This window comes from Macaca fascicularis, chromosome 11 (assembly GCF_037993035.2).
Source record: "Macaca fascicularis isolate 582-1 chromosome 11, T2T-MFA8v1.1".
In the NCBI taxonomy this organism is placed as follows: Eukaryota; Metazoa; Chordata; class Mammalia; order Primates; family Cercopithecidae; genus Macaca; species Macaca fascicularis.
In genome coordinates, this window is record NC_088385.1 from 35494546 (window position 1) to 35515933 (window position 21388).

The 21388-nt window shown below is 42.4% G+C and overlaps 1 protein-coding gene across 2 annotated transcripts in view; it reads right to left on the minus strand.

The window, feature by feature from the left end:
* The window catches only part of PKP2 (plakophilin 2), a 108320-nt gene extending 95507 nt beyond the window's left edge, over positions 1 to 12813 (minus strand). For both annotated transcript variants that reach the window (XM_065524017.2, XM_005570540.5), the window contains exon 1: positions 12545 to 12813. In XM_065524017.2, coding sequence (XP_065380089.1) covers positions 12545 to 12767 — 223 coding nt within the window. In that variant the 5' untranslated portion in view covers positions 12768 to 12813. The remainder of the gene's footprint in view (positions 1 to 12544) is intronic.
* Between the last annotated feature and the right edge of the window lie 8575 nt (positions 12814 to 21388).

Genomic DNA, 21388 nt, shown 5'->3' on the forward strand with positions numbered 1-21388 from the left:
AAGACTCATTCCAGAAGGATCCTCCCTATACCTGGAGGAAAGGAATGTCACAAAGGGAAGAATCTGAACAAACAAGCCTTGCTAAATTCCCTCAGTTTATTACCATTAGATCAGGCCCACCTTTGTCTCACCAGACTTCTGTATGACTGTATAAAAATATAGTCTTCTGCCAGGCAAGGTGGCTCACGCCTGTAATCCTAGAAGTTTGGGAGGCCCAAGTTCGGCGGATCGCCGGAGGTCAGGAGTTCAAGACCAGCCGGGCCAGCATGGTGAAACCCCGTCTCTACTAAGATTACAAAAATTAGCCGGGCGTGTTGGCAGGCAGCTGTAATCCCAACTACTCGGGAATCTGAGGCAGAAGAATTGCTTGAACCCAGGAGGCAGAAGTTGCAGTGAGCCAAGATCACGCCATTGCACTCTAGCCTGGGCAACACAGTGAGACTCCATCTCAAGAAAAAAAATAAATAATACAGTCTTCCCTGTTTCTTTGGGTCTTCATTTCTGAAAACTCGCACGTCACATAAAACTTACAATAAATAAATTTGTTATGCTTTTCTCTTGTTAATCTGTCTTTTGTTATAGGGGTCTCAGGCATAAACCTGGCGACAGGTAAGAAAACTTTTCTCCTCTACTCAAGCAAAATGCAAAAATGAGATAAGGTTTTTAAATAGAATTTGAGTCATAAAAATTTGTTTTTCACATTTTTTCATGAATTGGTCTATTCTAATAACAGGGATAAACTAGTGTGCATGCTTTACACTGTGTTGTAGAGCAGCTTTTTTTCTGCTAAGTTTACCATTGGTCTTGAATTGGACTTTTTCTGGTTTTTTGATTGACCTGCCACTGAGGAGCTCGATGACATTACTGTGTTTTCCAGCCATTCATTTCACTTGCACAGTGCATAATGTGCTTTCGATGCTTCCTAAAGAAGGGGATGTTTTACCAGGAAATAGTTCAAATTAACATGGGCTCAGGCAACATTACCTAAATTGTTTTTTCTAAAAATACCATGCACATATTATGGAGCCCATTTTAAGGAAAATGAAGTAGGTAGTTGCAGAGCAACTTTAAACTCCACCCTTCTCAAATAACAAGCAATTCAGGTCAAACCAATTGCGGGGTGGGGGGGGCGGTAATGGTGAGGGAGGTCTGTTTGGATGGTGGTAGGATTCTAAATTCCTCAGAAGATTGCAGAGGTGAAGCCTTCACAGGACAATGTAATTTTCTCCCTTTCCCAATCTGAATGTTCATTGGAATGATATGATTCCTAAGCAGCTGTTATGGAAAAAAAGAGCTTTGTGTTTGGTCACCAATACAAACACCGCTCAAAATAATGAATTATTGTTAGGGTTAAAAATACTCAGTTGAGGCCAGGCATAGTGGCTCACGCCTGTAATCCCAGCACTTTGGGAGGCCAAGGTGGGCAGATCACTTGAGGTCGGAGTTTGAGACCAGCCTGGTCAACATGGGGAAAGCCTGTCTCTTCTAAAACACAAAATATAAACCCTATCTCTAAAATACAAAAATTAGCCAGGTGTGGTGGCAGGCGCCTGTAATTCCAGCTACTTAGGGGCTGAGGCATGAGAACTGCTTGAACCCAGGAGGCAGAGGTTGCAGTGAGGTGAGACTGTGCCATTGCACTCCAGCCTGGGCAATAGAGCAAGACTCCATCTCAAAAAAAACAACTAAGTTGATTTTCATAATCACAGTTTTGTGAACAATTTTATTATGTAATTGGTTAGATTTAATATATTTATGAAATCAAATTGACAAGTCTCTATTGCCGTTCCATTACCTGTTTCTGGGCATATTTTAAAAAAACCAACTGCAGTTTCTCTTACAGTAAGCAGATGACAGAGAATTGCTAAACAAGCAAGACCTTTATACAGCCTGCTTCTATTAGAGAGAAGAGAGGAGCACTCACATTCAGAAAAGCATCTTTTCTTTCAATCTTCTAGCACTGAGTATGGTTTTTAAAAAGTGGTTTGGTTCACGCTGAGCTCTAAAAGGAGGATTTCTGGAGTTGAAGATGCGTGTAGAGGGCCCCACAGAAACAGGTGTGGTTAAACGTAAGCACAGAAATCAGCAGGTGTTCACTACTAGTATTGATGTAAACACTGCAGGTAATTGGGCTAACAGCCATGAGCAGTTGTCCTCACAGTGTGGATTCACGATGGTCTTTTAGAAGGAAAGAGAGCCTGAAAGTCTAAAAGCTTATCGTCCTCCTGTATTTGGTCTTTCTACAATAATCTCTGGCTTGCAACAGCTCTTATTCTCCACAAATCTTAAAAGATTTAACTTCTCCCATTACAGTAAAGTTGAGGACATGTTATTCCAGGTAAGACATGGGATCCTGACACTTATTAGGAGGAATTTGTGTAACAATTCATATTTGAATGGATCCTTAAAGTCATTTACTAGCAAAAGTAGGAGCTTAAAAGAAAGCATAAAATATGCTGAGACTTATCAAAGACCATAAGTATGCCCGTACTCCTGAGTTGGTGAAGGAATTTTTTTTGTTTTTTATCTGCCTGTGTTGGCATAAAACATAGGATTGATTCATTTCCTTGGACTTACATATTTTTTAAAACTATATTTTATCTTCTATTCTTACTTTCTGAGAAGAACAACCAGATATTGGTGGAAACCACAACAGCCCAAGTAAGCTTTTGCTTAGGCTGGAAAATAAGTAGAATTTGTTGGTTTAGAAAACTATAGTTGGCCAGCTGGGGGTGGCTCACACTAGCAATCCTAGCACTTGGGGAGGCTGAGGAGGGTGGATCACTTGAGTCTAAGAGTTTGAGACCAGGCTGGGCAATATAGTGAGACCTCGTCTCTACAAAAAATTTAAAAATTTAAAAATTAGCTGGGCGTGGTGGCATGGGCCTGTAGTCCCAGCTACTTAGGAAGTTGAGGTGGGTGGATTGCTTGGGCCCTGGAGACAGAAGTTGCAGTCAGTTGATGTTGCACCACTGCACTCCAGGCTGGGTGACAGAAAGCAAGACTCTGTCTCAAAAGGGAAAAAAAAATGGGAACACTATGATGAACGCTTGTTTCAAAGCAGATGAAAGTCTAATAAAGTTTTATACTATTGAAAATTTAACCAACAGTTGTACAGTGCTGTATTTTGTGACCAGTTAGCTCACATAATCAATCATGAGAAACAACTTGGTGTATCAGGTATATGCTGAAAAGCACTGGCTACGAGTTCTTACGAAGTTGAATATGCCAGGGAGAGAATAGCTCTCCTGCAAGAGTGGGCCACATATTCCACATGCCAGTGTGCAACTGACTAATCCATCGCCATTATCACTCAACACGATACACCGGCCACTAGAGTCCTTATTTTTCAGGAGGCCCGCTAAGCAATTCAAGAACTATCCTCTGATATACCAATTTATGACATTTGGGGGGCAATCCTCAAATTACTGCTCTAGGTAATGACAAAAATACATTTTAAGTGTCCCCCTCCCACTTTTTTTTATTGAGATGGAGTCTTACTCTGTTGCCCAGGCTGGAGTACAGCGGTACGATTTTGGCTCACTGAAACCTCTTCCTTTCAGATCAAGCGATTCTCGTGCCTCAGCCTCCCGAGTAACTGTACTTACTACAGGTGTGTGCCACCACGCCTGACTAATTTTTGTAATTTAGTAGAGATGGAGTTTTGCCATGTTGGCCAGGCTGGTCTCAAACTCCTGGTCTCAAGAGTTCCACCCGCCTCAGCCTCCTAAAGTGCCAGCACTTTAGGTGTGAGCCATTAAATGGCCCTTTTATATTACAAGTGTTCATGTCATATTTTGTTTGAGGTATTAGAATATGTAATTGTAGAATTTGTTATTATAAACTGGTAATTTGGCATCCTGGTGAAGAATTAAATAGAAATATCCTGGAAGTATCTAAATCTGTTCATTTCTCAGTCAGGCGCGGTGGCTCATGCCTGTAATCCCAGCACTTTGGGAGGCCAAGGTGGGCGGATCACTTGAGTCCAGGAATTCAGTAAAAGCCTGGGCAAAAAGGCAAAACCCCGTCTGTACAAAAAAATACAAAAATTATCCGGGTGTGGTGGCATATACCTGTAGTCCCAACTACTCAGGAGGCTGAGGTCAGCGAATGGCTTGAGCCCAGGGGGCAGAGGTTGCAGTGAGTCAAGATGTACTCCAGCCTGGGCAACAGAGGCAGATGCTGTCTCATGAATGAATGAATGAATGAATGAATGAATGAATACACTGTTCATTTCTGTAACTGTCTTTACTGTGGCATTCCTGCCAATTTATTTGCTGAGTTATCTCATAAGACTTTAAGACTTGTAAGACTTTATAACTTCAATGGCAAATATCACATTATACTCCCAATAGTATTTAAAAAAGTGAATTTATAGAACTCACAAATTATTTTTTGCTTTAAAATACTTACTAGAGGTTTTCTTTGTAATGACTTTCAAGTCATTATATTTCCCCTGACTCTCACTTGCCAGGGTTAACCCTTCCCAAGTGATTCATAACTGCTATCTCAACATTTTTTTTTTTTTTAAGACAGTTTTGCTCTTGTTGCCCAGGCTGGAGTGCAATGGCGCAATATCAGCTCACCGCAACCTCTGCCTCCCGGGTTCAAGTGATTCTCCTGCCTCAGCCTCCCAAGTAGATAGCATTACAGGCGTGTGCCACCACGCCCGGCTAATTTTTTTTGTATTCTTAGTAGAGACAGGGTTTCTCCATGTTGGTCAGGCTAGTCTCGAAGTCCTGACCTCAGGTGATCCGCCTGCCTCAGCCTCCCAAAGTGCTGGGATTACAGGCGTGAGCCACCACGCTCAGCCTCTTTTTTTTTTTGAGACAGGGTCCGCTCTGTTGCCCAGGCTGATGTGCAGTGGTGCATTCAGAGCTCACTGCAGCCTCGAACTCCTGGCCTCAAGCGATTCTCCTGTCTCGGCCTCTTAAAGTACTGGGATTACAGGAAAGAGCCACTGTGCTTGGTCTGTTCCTACTTTAAATCCACCAAATCTGTCAAATGTATTTTCACAAAACTCCTGTACTTTCATGTTTCTTCCCTGTGGAAACATCACAATTATCAAATTCTTTAACTTGCATTCAAGATCAGAGGAGAGGGGTGAAGGAGGCTGCCTATAAGGGACACAACTGAACTGAGTTAACCAGGCAAGAGAAGGAAGGGAGGGAGACGGGGAGGGGTAGAAGTACCAAGCAAGATAAACTGCCTGCGTGTTTGGTAGGGAGCAAGGGTAGTGGCCCCAGGGATGAAGTTTGAGAAGTTGCAGGCATCAGATCACGAAGAACTTGGAATGCTGTGTTCAATAATTTTACTCTTGTAGATAACAGCAAGAAACTGAAGGAATTTAAACTGGGAAATGATGCAATGAGATTTTAGAAAGTTCACTCTAGCAGCTGTGTGGAGAATGGATTGGAGCAGAGCCACATTAAAGCAAAAAGAGGTTATTTTCTCTTCTAAGGAGATTTTGACAGAAAGAACTGTATCTTACACTACCACTTCTAGCACAGTCTTGCATCATTACTTGACAAGTTAATTGTTGATTAGTCAGATTACCTGTACATTAGAAATACCCTAGTTACACAAATTCAGTTTGCGCTTATCATTCAGGCAAGTATCTATTCTGTGGCTCACCAGAATGGAACTAAAATGTGAGTATGATAGTCACATATATGCTTTTATCTTGGGGTAGATGGAAGGTGCTCAAATAGTTTCGACTGTTCTCTGTCATTCTGGGTATATGGAGAGGAAGAAAAGTTGCTTCCCCCCAAACGTAGGCAGACTTTCTTCTTAAGTTATTAGGAAAGCAGACTTTGGGCCAGGTGCAGTGGCCCATGCCTGTAACCCCAGCACTTTGGGAGGCCAAGGCGGGTGGCTCGATCAGTCAGGAGATCAAGACCATCCTGGCTAACACGGTGAAACTCCATCTCTACTAAAAATACAAAAACTAGCCGGGTGTGGTGGCACACACCTGTAATCCCAGCTACTTGAGAGGCTGAGGCAGGAGAATCGCTTGAACCCAAGCGGGTGGAGGTTGCAGTGAGCCAAGATTGCGCCTCTGCACTCCAGCCTGGGTATAGGGCAAGACTCCATCTCAAAAAAAAAAAAAAAAAAAAAAAAAAAAAAGAAAAAGAAAGAAAAGCTGACTTTGTTCATTTTGGCAAGGTTGTTCTACATTTGAATAATATATGTTTACTATCATTCTTTTATCTGTATGGCTTGTGTATTTATCTGTAATATTTTGGTGGCCTAAAATAAGTTTATATTATCTGTCAAGAAAAGTTCCCATTTGTTTTCATTCTTCCATGAAAAAAAGTAATCAAGATCCAATAAGCTTGATGCGCCCCCCTCACCCACCCCATGAATAGTTTACTGAGAGATTCAGAAAAAATAATCCTAAGCTTCAAATGAATGTTTTCATCCACAAAATCTGGAAATCAAGGAACTGCAGAACTTTGATTGTGACTGCTTTGATTAGCTGATGTCGTTAAGTCTAAAGCTGATTATTCCAAGAATATAAGTATGTGAATTATTTTAATAGTAATGGCAGGTTGTATTTTCAAATGCTTAAGGTTCTTTTTTCCAACTGTCCATTTTTATTTAAATCTACATATTGAACTCTCAAGCTTTTGTCTTTAAACACTTTAAGAACATTACAACTGTTTTTATGTCCAATATCTAATCACCACAAATGGCATTATAGAAAAGATACACAGGCTGGGGGCGGTGGCTCACGCCTGTAATCCCAGCACTTTGGGAGACAGAGGCAGGCAGATTACCTGAGGTCAGGAGTTCGAGACCATCCTGGCCAACATGGTGAAACCCTGTCTCTACTAAAAATACAAAAAATTAGCCGGGCTGCGTGGGGGGTGCCTGTAATCCCAGCTACTCGGGAGGCTGAGGCAGGAGAATTGCTTGAACTCAGGAGGCAGAGGTTATAGTGAGCTGAGATTGCACCACTGCACTCCAGTGTGGGCAAAAAGAGCAAAACTCTATCTCAAAAAAAAAAAAAAAGAAAAGAAAAGATACACAACAGGTTTTTAATGTTTCTATTATGAGAGCACTTGATACTCTGTTTAGTAGTCTTACTCTACTAGTCAGGTGAGCCAGGTGGCTCACTCTAATAGAAAAATAAAGTTTTCACCTAATTTATTGTCGTTCCCACTTGCATTGCTGCCTTTTGCTGCTAATTTACTTCCCCAGGAGAAGTAGGGTATTTATCTTCATATATTTGCAGACATGCACAAAATACCTGAAGAAGTCCAACATTTGTCTCAGAATTGTATAATTTAAACTTGTTGAATGTCATCTGAGATGGAAATAAACCATCTTACAGGCCTAATCATCTGATTTATAAACTCCAGAGGTTTTAGCAACATATTTATTATATTTCATTACTATCATAGATAGGTTGCCAATAGTATGCTTGTTCTCTCAGAGAAAAAAAATCAAAACTTTTAATAATTTGTATTGATCAGACTAGGAATTCAACTGTCGGGTAAAATCAATGTAAAAATATGTGAAGATAAAATAATGTAAGTATGTATAGCCTTATTTTAATAACTGAGAAAAAACTGTAAAGTTGCTATCTAAAACTGGAGAAACTGTGAACTACAAATACCTAGAATATTTAATACAAGTAAGCTACCCTCTGTTCCCATGACTGTGGAACTCCTAGCACAGGGCATACAGATAACATTAAGGTCTTTTAAAAGCCTAAATGAACAGTCTTCCTCCCTTTAAGGTACTTTCCTGCATCTTATCTGTCACACACAGAACAATGTACTTTCATAATCAAACCCTGTTACTCTGAGTCTACTTGTGGTTTCTTACAGTTCCATGAATTCTGAAGCATCCTTACTTTACCCTCACACAAAACTTCACCCCTAAGAGACGTGTTCGAAACATTTCCAGGGGTGTGAAGTTTGGTTTTTTTTTTTTTGTAACTACCATTTTGTTAACATTCTATTTCATTTGACTTACTATAATCAGAAGGATTTCTTTAAAAATAAAAACAAAAGATGACCACACACTTTTTTTGGACTTACCGAACTCAATCTGCTTGGCACTGGACAAAAAGTGGCTCACAGGCCATATTACACAGACACAGAGGTGCATTTAATCCAGTGTGCTACTGACACCTCACATTCAGAGCAGAGGGCCATGACCTTGCCACCCCCGCCATCTCACTCTTTTTTTTCCTTTCCCGATCCCTCCTACTTTCTGAATGATTAGTCACCTTGCTCCCCAGAATTGCTTCATTCCTGGGATTCCTTTTTGTCAAAGGAAGAATTTATGCAGAATTTGAACAATGTCTAACTTTTTTTTAACAGTAGCACCTGGTAACTACCTTTCCTTTGCTACCCTGAGCAAATTTTCAATTCTCTCTCCAGAATTCACTTTTTTTTTTTTTTTTTTTTTTTTTGAGATAGAGTCTCACTCCATCACCCAGGCTGGAGTGCAGTGGCATGATCTTGGCTCACTGCAACCTCTGACTCCCAGGTTCAAACGATTCTCCTGCCTCAGCCTCCTGAGTAGCTGGGATTATAGGCACGCACCACCACACCTGGCTAATTTTTTTTTTTATTTTTAGTACAGACGGGGTTTCATCATGTTGGCCAGTCTGATCTCAAACTCCTGACCTCAGGTGATCCACCCGTCTCGGCTTCCCAAAATGCTGGGATTACAGGCATGAGTCACTGCGCCTGACCCAGAATTCACTTTGATCACAGATACTGAAAAGCAGCTTCACCAAGGAAATCACCTTAAGATAATAGCGTGCCTCAAGTTTTATGGTGGATTTTCAAAGAGGCTGTAAATTGCATTAGGAGATTGTTCAGTGTCCTTTACAAGTAATAAATACAATTTAAAACACAACTTTCTCTCTACTCAGATACCCCGGGGGGAGAACTGTGTAACAAGTAGTACTTTTAAGGCAAGTGTAATCAATAGGATACGGACACTTTTAATTTTTCCCTTTGCCAATACTTGCAATTCTTAAATGCCTTCTGTTTATTTTAGGAAAATATTTTAACTATTAGCTACAATACAGACTTACTTCACAATGCTGCTATACACCTCTGAAGACCCCCTTCCCAAAGAGTTATAGCCAACTTTAAAATGTTCAGCACAATTAAAAATAACGCCAAAAGTCACTGAGTGATTTACAATGAAAATCACTAAGGCATTGGAAAGAAGTCAAAGGGTTAAAGACCCTTGCGAGATACTTATCAACAAATCAGCCACATTTATCTCATTTCTGTTTTCAGCAGGTTATCCACTGTCTCAGCCATACAGGTTTGTCAACAACTCAGAATTCTCCAGGGCCCTGGAGCTAATAGCAGTTAACATCAGGGTCTTTTCTTCCTGGAATTTCTTATGTTGATACAGGATTTTTTCCAGACCAGCACTGTTTCAACAATTGCTTGTCTGTTTCAACTTGAGAGACAGGATAATAATATGGAAATAATAAAAATTATAGTCAGAACCACTACGAGCCCCCAGACCTTTTCAAAGAATTTAAATTAAAAAATACATAGGAACCACCCCTGGTAATTGTTTCATGGCATGCTAATGTTAAATTCCTTTGAAGCTGATTTCCTTTTTGAGTCTCAGAAAGCTGAGGCTTTAAAGTAAGTAGGTGTTGTTTGCTGCCTTATCTCTCTGCCTGATTTGTACTTCTGTGTAGGCTGCAGAGTGTATTTCAGCTTACTGGAAAGCTGCTGTTGCAATCAAAATATTTCAAACACTTTGTTCCTTAGTTGGAAGAGCCAGTCAAGTAGTTGCCCCAAGCATTATAGCAGAAGGACCAAGATAGCGCCCTTTGTTCTACCATATCAACTCTGTGAACTGTGAAATATTCATTCTGTTCCCTCTTAGAATGATTTTTCTCCAGTCACCTCCCTATGTCCAGTCCTACTGAATTTTTGAGCTCTGCCTCCAGAAGCTTTTCAAAATTTTGTGCTACTAGGAGTAACTTACTTTTTTTTTTTTTTTTTGAGACGGAGTTTGGCTCTTTTTGCCCAGGCTGGAGTGCAATGGCGCGATCTCCACTCACTGCAACCTCTACCTCTCCGGTTCAAGCGATTCTCCTGACTCAGCCTTCCGAGTAGCTGGGATTACAGGCATCCCCCACCAAGCCCGGCTAATTTTTTGTATTTTTGGTGGAGATGGGGTTTTACCATGTTGGTCAGGCTGGTCTCAAACTCCCGACCTCAGGTGATCCTCCCGCCTCGGCCTCCCAAAGTGCTGGGATTACAGGCATGAGCCACCATGCTCGGCCAATTTACACTTCTAAACTCCATTAATATATTAGCCATTCTTTTAGGTCACTTACTACTTTTTATTTGGTAATGTATTTTTCTAGCAGTTGACTTCCTTCTTTAAACTTTTTGCTTTAAAGCAAGCAGAGTCTTTGTGTTTAATTCAGCACCTGCACAGTGCCCAGCATGAATAACATACTCATTTGATGCTTGCTGAATTCACCACACAGGTGATGCATTACATTGCAGAGAGAACAGATTGTGTGTGGAGTTGGGATTAAATTTCCAACCAATGCTGACAGACACATAGTTCATATGTGAGATGGATTCTCGTATCTATCTCACACAATTGTTTCAAGAATACGGTGAAGATTCTGGAATAGGCACATAGTAGATGCTCAGCAACATTCCCTTTTCTTCTGTTCATGGCTCCATTTATGGAAGAGTTGTATCTGCTTGTTCTCTTCCTGGCTGGCCATTCTCATGGATAAGAAAGAACATCTAATATGCCTCCTGTGTCCCCCACGCAGAGGAAGCTGATTTGATTTCAGTTTAGCACTGGACCTATGGGCACAGAGAATGAATGGGTGTGATGGCTCCACTCATCAAAGACTGGCCTCACTCATCCTGGAATCTTTAGTCAGACTCCTAAGTCTAAATATAAGGTCTTTCCCTCCATGTATTGCAGCAGTTCTGTGTTTTCTAGACCTCCCCAGCCTTTCAGAAATTCCTCAATTTTATTTAAAGAAAAATAATAGGAGGGGGCCATGGAGAGGCTTAGCATCTAACAAATCCCACTTTGTATTAATCATTTTAAAACTTAATGATAAAACTGATAAGTTTAAAAATCAGGTTTGGGAGTTTAAATACCAGCTCTGCCACTTACCATCTATGAGAGCGTCAGTGTTACTTAACTGCTTAGTTTCCTCATCTGTAAAATGAGGATTAAAATACTAGCTCACAAGTTTTTAAATATATATATATCTCAAATAAATGCAAACCACATTGCCCAATTCTTGGCACATACTAGGCCCTCAGTTATATTAACTATGATCATTGAACATCTTCTCTTTACCTTTCAAGTATGTTAACATTGACTACCTGATCCTTTCGGATTCTTTTACACAAACAGTACAGCCTCCCAGACTCTGCTGTTTGAAACCTGTGGTCTGGCCTGTTAGAATTTTTCTATTTTCCTAGTAGAAATTAGAATGGGTTAGCCTACATTCGCCAATGCCCAAGTTTACTTCATACAGAAACAATTGCACGTTGCAGGAAACAGATATTCCAACTTAATTGCTCAATTTCTTTCCTCTCCTTTTTGCTATAATAAGCCAACATAGTGCTTTTATAATGCAAACTCACACACACAACAAGTAAAACAAGGGTTACTGAGTTGATCCGATCACCTGACTTCAGCAGGGGAGAAAAGAATACATCATGATCTCTAATTTTTACAAGTGGCTTGCCATCTTCTTTCCCTTCACCTCCCCCGTCTATCAATCACGAACATAGTGTGCGTGTGTGTGCTTACACCCTTTTCACCTCCGGGTTTAATTTTTTGGAGGGATCAGCCTTGCACCACACCCGCATTGGTGGGGGTCGGAAGCGCAGCTAGGCGGGCAGGGCTGTTGCCGGCAGGGCCAAAGTCCCCTACCTCCCCCTCCGCGTGTTTGTTCCCTGGACCAAAGCCTCCTAGCCACTTTCTTCACTCCCTAGATCTACAACTCGCCTCCTAAGAGGGTGGAGCGTCCCGAAGTACTAGCACAAGACAACACAATCCCAATTTATAGGTTGTAGGAGCGCCAGTGCTGTCGGGTTTTTTTTTTTTCCAAGATATTTATGGGGGTCATGAACTATTTAACAAATCTAATAAAAGTGAAGGGCTCCCTCTCCCAGAAAAAGATCGTACACACCAGAATTCTGCATAGTATCTCAAGGTGTTTATAGACTCCCTGAACCTCCAAATTAAGTCCGCACCACCGAGGGGTGCGGACGGGCGGAGTAGAAAAAGAAAGGGGTGATATCTTGAAGTGAGGTCTTTAACACTGATAGATATGTACAATATTTAATATACATAGGTATCTATATGACGAAGCTGAGTAATAGGTTATGGAAAAGAGTGCTTTCCACAAGCAAGTCGGTCACACCGAGGACGGCGAGCAACAGGTGGGCACAACATGGGGTCCCGCACTCCCAGCACGCGGGGTGAGGGCGGGATAGGAAGAGGTGACGGGGTGCGGGGCAGGGGGCGGCGCCGGGGAGCGGCGGGCTCCACTCACCGTTGCCCACGGAGCTGCGGCCCTTCCGGGCGAGGGTCTGCTGCACCTGCTCCTGGATCCGCAGGCTCTTGACTGTCTGGCCGCCGCGGCCGCTGCTCCCCGCCAGCTTCAGCTTGGCCTCGGAAGGCAGCGCCAGGCTGGAGCTGTCCAGTTGTCCCAGGATCTGCTGGCCCAGGACGGTCCGGATGTAGCCGTACTCAGCTGGGGCGCCGGGGGCTGCCATGGGGCCGGTGGGGGCGACCGAGCCGCTCGCCTGCCTTGGGACTCGCGGGCGAAGCAGCCACGGAGCTGGGGGCGCTGGCGCGAGCCCCGCCCCGCTCGGGTCCGGCCCCGCCCCTGGCCCGCCCCCAGCGCCGGTGAGAGGCCCGGGCCGGGGGGAGCTCGGCCTCGTGGGCGGGACGCCCGGCCTTCCCTGGGGAGGGGGCGCGGCTCCGGCCGGGCACGCGCAGTCGGGCCCGGGGAGCGGGGGCGGGCCCTGCCGCGCGCGCGGACACCTGGTGACTTGTACCCGCCCGCGGGGAGGTGGGGAGAGAGGTGCGGTTCGCCCGGGGTCGCGCACGTTGTCGGAGTTCCAGCGGATATCGCCTGCCCTGCCGGGGCCGCGCCCCGCTCTGCCCACGCCCCGCGCTGGACAGGATGGATTTCCGCTTGATGCAGGGAGGGGCTGCCCTGCAGGCAGGTGCGCCCTGGAGAGTCACTCCTGTTCTTAGACTGAGGCTTGCCTGCGGGATCCCCGAGCGAGTAGTATGTCTGGTTAGTCAGGCTTTGTCGGACTGTTGGAAACGTTTCCTGGTTTTCCTGGACCCAAGGGTGAGAAAGGGCTATTTGGTCAGGCGGAAAGGGCAATATGAGGGAAATGTGCCAAGAAGATGACATGTGTGAAATAAAAGACTTTCTAAAGAGAGTGTTTTTTTCTTAGTACAACTTCAGGACTATGTACTTTTTGCACAGATGCAGTCCCAGAAACATATGTTCTTCCTCGTTGAGAGCTTCTGTTTTCTCTTGAAGATACACGAATTGTACCCAGTACTCTTGCTCACCCATTCCTCTCTTACGAACACACCCACACAGAGAAACTCCAGCAAGAGGCTCTAGAGAAGAAATGAATTTTAATAGACGATGCTTTTTTAATAGCCCTTTTAACGTTGATTAAGTCCTCTTTATTGCAGGTTCTTTATAGAGAGATCCACAGAGAAGGCCTCCAACTTTCAATCGAATCTTCCACAACTTGTATTTATCGTGCTATTAATTATGTTTCACCGCAGTTGACTACTGAGAACTTGAGAGCTAAGCTCAACAGAAAGGATCCTTGACCTTAAAGTTTACAACCAAAGCCACTTGTCCTGATTTTCCTCTTTGGACTTAAGAGGCAGAAAGAAAAACATGTATCCCTGGTATTAAGTAAGATAATCTTCCCTTTGATTGCTTGGGTTTGTATGTTCACTTTCTCTCAAATCACTCAATTGCTGCAAAACCCCACTTACTCAAATCTGGAGTGTTTGGCAAACGCAGCTTCCCTCGTCTCCATTTTCCTACCCACACCCTTCTGCCTTTAGACACACACCGAATGCTTAGACACACAAGGCACAGGTATATGGCCTCCCTTTTTACATGAGCGTCCAGGGAGTGAAGAGGAAACCAAAGGACTGAAAGCCTGGACAACACAGTGGTGACAGTTCTGCCATCTTTTGTCAGCAGGCCACGTGGCTAAGTGGGAGCCATATGGATGTGAGTCCTGAAAGCAATTGCTCCCACCCCAGCAGAATGGACCACTGTTTAAGCAAACTACACCTTGCGTAAAGCTTGGTTATATAGCCAGATGGAAACATCCAACCATGATGCTGAAATGTAATTGAAAAAAGAGGGGTAAACTGAAGGTAAGTGATGATAGAAATGTCCAGCAACATTCCTGGTGTTCTCTCTCTCTCTTTTCATGGCCTCTTCTGGCAGACTAGAGTCTGCTGCTTTGAGAGACAGTTTTAGTATCTGTCCCTACAGGGTCAGTTGGGGGCATTCCTTGTTATTTTGTACCTGAAGAGCCATGACTTAGAATGTCAGCTCTGCCTCCAGTTAGATTCCTCACCAGGAGAATAGAGAGAAATTTTTCTCATTATTTTAATGAGCCAAACCTCAGATACTTTTTTCCTCTCAAATTAATTTTTTAAAATTGTGATGTTCGAATTGATTATCCTATTGGGTAGGTACCAATAATTGGGCACATAGAAATCTTGATGTTGGATTGTTAGGTGATTTGAGGGGAGGGAAGGTGATTAACAGCACAGCTTGTGAGTGAGGAAAATCTAGGTTTTAACCGTAGCTTACCCCTTGTAAGTATATGGCCACAAGCAAATTTCTTTAGATTTTTGTACCTCTGTACATTCTCTTATCTACAAATGGGAGCAATAAAAGTATCTACTACATAGTTAAATTAGTCTGTTTGTACGCTGCTGTGAAGAACTACATGAGACTGGGTAATTTATAAAGAGGTTTAATTGACTCACAGTTCCTCAAGGCTGGGGAGCCCCATGAAACTTAGAATCATGGCAAGAAGGCACCTCCTCACAGGGTGGCAGGAGAGAGAATGAAAGCTGAGCACAGGGGGAGAAGCCCCTTATAAAACCATCCACCCCATAAGTCAATTACCTGCCACTGGGTCCCTCCCATGACACATGGGGATTATGGGAACTATAATTCAAGATGAGATTTGGGTGGAGATACAGTCAAACCATATCAATAGTGTTGTTGTAAAAGTTAAGCAATAAGTAGTACATTAGACATGTTCAACATCCCCCAGAGATCCACTTCCTTTTTTGTTTTTTTTTTTTTTTTTTTGAGCTGGAGCGTTGCTGTGTTGCTCAGGTAGGAGTGCAGTGATGTGATCTTGGCTCACTGCGGCCTCTGCCTCCTGGGTTCAAGTGATTCTCCTGCCTCAGTCTCTCAAGTAGCTGGGACTTCAGTCGGGCACCACCACACACCAGGTAATTTTTGTATTTTAAGACTGGGTTTTGCCATGTTGGCCAGGCTGGTCTTGAACTCCTGACCTCAGGTGATCCACCCATCTCAGCCTCCCAAAGTGCTGAGATTACAGGCGTGAGCCACTGCACCTAGCCCAGACATCAGCTTCCTTTCTTTTTTTAATTTTTTATTTCCGTAAGTTTTTGGGGAACAGCTGGTAGTTGGTTGCATAAGTTCTTTAGTGGTGCCAGAGATCCTCTTTTCCTTTTTTGTTTTTTATTTTATTTTGTGTGTGTGTGTGTGTGTGTGTGTGTGTGTGTGTGTGTGTGTGTGTGTAAGAGAAAGGGTCTCAGGCCAGGTGTGGTGACTCGCATCTGTAATCCCAGCACTTTGGGAGGTTGAGGCAGGAGGATCACCTGAGGTCAGGAGTTTGAGACTAGCCTGGCCAACATGGTGAAACCCCATCTCTACTAAAAATACAAAAATTAGCCAGGCATGGTGTCAGGCACCTGTAATCCCAGCTACTTGGAAGGCTGAAGTCAGGAGAATCGCTTGAACCCAGGAGGCAGAGGTTGCAGTGAGCCAAGATGGCACCATTACATTCCAGCCTGGGCAACAAGAGCGAAACTCTGTCTCAAAAAAAAAAAAAAGAAAAAAAAGAAAGAGTCTTACTGTCACCCAGGCCGGAGTGTGGTAGCACAATCTCTGCTTACTCCAACTTCCATCTCCCAAGAAATCCTACCACCTCAGCACCCTCATCCCCATCGCCAAGTAGCTGAGACCACAGGCACGTGCCACCACCCCCTGCTAATTTTTTGGGTTTTTTTTTTTTTTTTTGTAGAGTCGGGGTTTTGCCATGTTGCCCAGGCTGAGATCCCCTTTTAGACCATCTCACTTCTTTCAGGTCTCTGCTTTTTTGTCAACTTACTGGATGATACCCTTTCACACACAGTCACTCTTTCCCTTCTCTGCTTAATTCTTCTCCATAGCAATTATTTTAATCACACATGCTTTATGTTTCACTTATTTAATTGTTGATTGTTTCCTTGCTGGCATATAAACTCTGTGAAATCAGGGATTTTGTTTTGCTTACTGCTGTTCTCCAGGACCTAGAATAGGTAGGAAATAGGAATACATGGAATGAATGAATCCTGCATAAAAGCTCTTGGTACATTACATGGCATATATTAAGTGCTTAACAACTGTTAGTAATAATGATTTAGGCTTTCAAACTCTTGGTAACTCTTATCTTTTAAAAAGTCACTTAGGACTGGGTGTAGTGGTTCACACCTGCAATCCCAGCAGTTTAGGAGGCCAAGGCAGGAGGATGCTTGAGCCCAGGAATTTGAGACTAGCCTGGGCAACATAGGGAGACTCTGTCTCTGCAAAAATAAAATAAAACAAAATAAAATTAGCTGCTTGTGGCAGCAATGCACACCTGAGGTCCCAGCTACTTGGGAGACTGAGGTGGGAGGATCACTTGAGCCTGTGAGGTTGAGGCTGCAGTGAGTCCTGATTGCTACTATACTCTAGTCTGCGTGACAGAATGAGACCCTGTCTCAAAAAACCCACAGAACAACAACAAAAAGTCACATAGATACCATTATATACTAGATAGTCTGCTAATTAGCTATGTAATCGTCCTTATAAATAAAAAAAAAACTAAACCAAGATGCAGTTTAAAATTTTTGAATACTCACAGAATGCAATGATTCAGTAGAACAATCTCTTTGAAAATCAGAAAAACAACTTACAAGGATGTTTTTACCGGGCACAGTGGCTCACGCCTATAATCTCAGCAATTTGGGAGGCCGAGGCGGACGGATCACAAGGTCAGGAGTTCGAGACCAGCCTGGCCAATATGGTGAAACCCTGTCTCTACTAAAAATACAAAAATTAGTCAGGCATGCTGGCCAGTGCCTGTAATCCCAGCTACTTGGGAGGCTGAAGCAGGACAATCGCTTGAACCCAGGAGGCGGAGGTTGCATTGAGCCAAGATCACGCCACTGTATTCCAGCCTGGGTGACAGAGCAAGACTCCATCTCGAAAAAAGAAAAAAAAGGATATTTTTAGAGTTGAGAACCTCACCCACAGGGTGAGGATGTATGCACACTCTAGTGTTGTGCTCCTAAATGTAGCCTAGATGTGCTTATATTCCAACAGCGAGCGGGCCCTGTCATGTTCTTCTCATTTCTTGGGAAAGCTGCCTACCCAACTTCCCAAACTGTGAGCAGACCCTGAGATAACAGCTACCCTCTAGCTAACAAAGCGAAGCACAGGATAAAACGCTTCCTTTTATTGAATGCTTTTGCAGTGTTTGGCTGTTCTACGATCTGCTACCTTTTGGTATTTAGGTTCCGTTTTCAAAACTCTTCCATTTCTTTGGTTTTCATTTTCCACCAGAATCTGAAAAAAGAAAAATAAAAAGGCAAAACCACAGGAATGTTGAAGTGGAATGTAAATAACAGATAACCAAATTATGAGGCTACAGTTCCTTTTGCTTTGAACCTACAGTAAAGACTCAGAAATTCTTGAGTTTAAACCTTGCATTTTTATTTGATTTATACACTATATAGCCTCAAAGCGCTAATAATTTATTGTTTTAAAATCTACAGTTAGGGCTTCCACAGAATAATCTTTATTTTCTTTAACCATACATAAATTCCTATATGAGAAATTTTAATATGCAAATAATTCAGGAAGTTACTAGAAGACTAAATATAGTATAAATGTTGGAGCAGAAAGAATATTTTAATGGGGAATATTAAATAACATTAATGGCACCAAAGCTCTTTGATTTATATTTAAAAAATAATAAACTAACATTCTCATGAGTGTTAACTTACGTGAAGTATTTTCTGCCACTATCTCTAGGCTATTAATATATATTGCTTTTTAAAAAAATATATCATAAATTAGTGTAAGGGACCTGGCAGGTAGAAAATTTAAAATAAACCTCAGAATGTAGTCCCTCTTTTAGCAAACAGATATGTTGCCAAGGCAATCGGTAGCAGTTTTATGATTAACTACATGTAATGAAATGGAATCAGGGCTAGAAAAGGAAGCGATTCACATGTAAGATGCTGAGCACTGCTCTCTGATGGGGACTTTCAGCAGCAGTGGGGGTTAAGGTGTTTATATGTCATTCAGATGTTCATTTTGTCTGCAATTTTGGATATACTGTAGGCGTGTAGGTTTGAAACCTATTCTTTTTGAAAGACCCCAAATGTGATGTAAGAGGTGGAAATCAGGTGGGCAACCCTGAGGGCTGGCAATGAGCAATTTGTTCATAGTCACGGAGGCTTCAAAACAGTCCCTTTAACCATGACTCATGGGCATGCAGAAGCACAGTACATTAGTTAAAATGAATACCTTCTGGATGGATGACCACAGCTGCCCCATTAATGGCTGTCAGGTCTTTCACCTGATGTTCAGAGATGCTGAAGGGCGGGCACAACACGGACAAGTCCTACCACAGGTTCTTGGCTTTAATAGGAACCATGGTCAGAACTCCTTTGTCTCTACCATAGAACCCAGCACTGAGATAGCTAACAGGTGCTCAAATGAATAGTGAATAGAGTGTAATATCTCACCTATAGGTATTTCAATTAATTCATTTGCCTGTGGGTCCAGCTGCAGCTGAGCAGGAGGAAACATCCTGAAGGACATGGCCTGGCCTGAAACAATATGCCAAAGTGACTTGAGTGCCGGCTATGGGAACATAATGTTTAGTGATTGCTAAGCTTACGAAAATGTCAGAGAAACTCAGTAGGATTGATTTTCATAACTCTGTAGAGAATATAGCACCTCACTGTCATGCATTGTTTAAATAATACTGCACTATATATATTTTTTGAATTGTTTGGATATTATCTGTATATATCCAAACAATTCAAAAAATATTATCTGTATCAGATATTGTATCCAATATTGGATATTATCTGTATCATTGATAGTATTGGCCTCTTAGGATGGGCAGAACATTCACTTAGTTACTAAATATAAGGTACTTCGATCTCCTAGTTTATAATTAGTGTATCAGTTATCTATAATTGCAAAAGAAAAACATACACACATAAAACAAAAAACCTTCCCAACATTTAAGAGCTTAAAACAAAAACGATCTCTTTTTCATGATTTTGTGGTTGATCCAGTTCTGCAGGCCTGGGCTTTTTTCACTTTTGTGGCTAAGGCCAGCAGGTGACTTGGCTGGGGCTGGATAGTCTAAGACAGCCATACTCATACATCTGGGATTGCAACTGGTATGACTGGAACAATTACGAGGACTGAGCCTCCCCTTCCATGCGACCTTTCATCCTGCAGTAGGCTAGTTTGGGCTTCTCCACAAGGTGGTCTTGGGTGGGAGTAGCATTCTAAGACAGCGAGAGCAGAAGCAATCTAGATCTCTTTAAGTCTAGATTCCCAGCAAAATGTCATCTTGACAGACTTCCGTCCTTCTTTCCTTCCTTCCTTTTTTTCTTTCCTTCCTTCCTTCCTTTTTTTCTTTCCTTCCTTCCTTTCTTCCCTTTCTTCCGTTTCTTCCCTTTCCTTCCTTTCCTTCCTTCCCTCCCTCCCTCCCTTCCTTCCTCCCTCTCTTTCTCTCCTTCTCTCCTTCTCTCCTTCTCTCTTTCTCTCTTTCTTTCTTTCAATGGAGTTTTGCTTTGTAACCTAGACTGGAGTACAATGGCATGATTGTGGCTCACTGCAACCTCTGTCCCCTGGGTTCAAGCAATTCTCCTGCCTCAGCTTCCCGAGTAGCTGGGGTCACAGACACCTACCACCATGTCTGGCTAATTTTTTTATTTTTCGTAGAGATGGGGTTTCACCATGTTGGCCAGGCCGGTCTCAAACTCCTGACCTGAGGTGATCTGCCCTCCTCAGCCTCCCAAAGTGCTGGGATTAACAGACGTGAGCCACCACGCCTGGCCTCATTTTGACCACACTCTATTGATTGAAGCATGTCACACAACCAGCTCAGATTCAAAGGACAGGGAAAGAGATACCACCTTTTAAGGGAGAAAAGACAAAGTTATATTACGAGGAGGATGCATGTAGGGATGGGAGGAAATATTGTGGCAGTCTTTGCAAACCATCTTAACACCTTAGTGCTCAATAAATGGTAACTATTAAATTATTTTTTATTTTAGAATTGGCATATCTCTCAGAGGTTGTCAGGATTATTATTACTTTTTGATGGCTGGAGGAAATAAATCAAAGGAAGGCAATCTTGATTTACCCATTATGAGATACATTATCTCTTACATAGCTCTCTGCCTGTGACACCAGTGGAGCTTAAGCTCTATTCACAGGAACCTTGGGTATCTAGAAATCATGACATGTTTCACTAGACATGAAGCAGTCCCTGCTGTTCCTCTGCTGGTTCAAAAGTGAGTGGAGTTCCAATTTGCTCCCCATCTTAGTAAGGTCACTGATGCTTGAACAGTCACCATCTTGTATTTTATTCAAAGTACACTCATTAATAATAGAAAATACTAAATGCACAATTTAACCTCAAAGCTGACTAATAGTATGCTTTTATCGTGGTATCCCTACTTACAATGATAAGAGAAAAATACATGATACCTTTACAACAGTAAGAAGGAAAGTGTGCTATTCATTTGGAGTATAGCTGTTGTATTTCATAATAATAGCAATTTATTTGTCCAATCTCATTATTTTACATTGCTTTCCCATTATGTTCTGTTCTCTTTTATTAGGTCTGCAGTAGGATCCTAATTTAAAAATTGTCCAAGTGAGGCTGAGAGGTAGGGATTCCCTTATTATTTCTTGAAGAAATATACCTGTGCATTAATTCTTTCCACTTCCTGGAATATGTTTTCCGCAGATTTCCATGGGCTTCACTTGTTGTCATTCAGATTTGTTTAAATA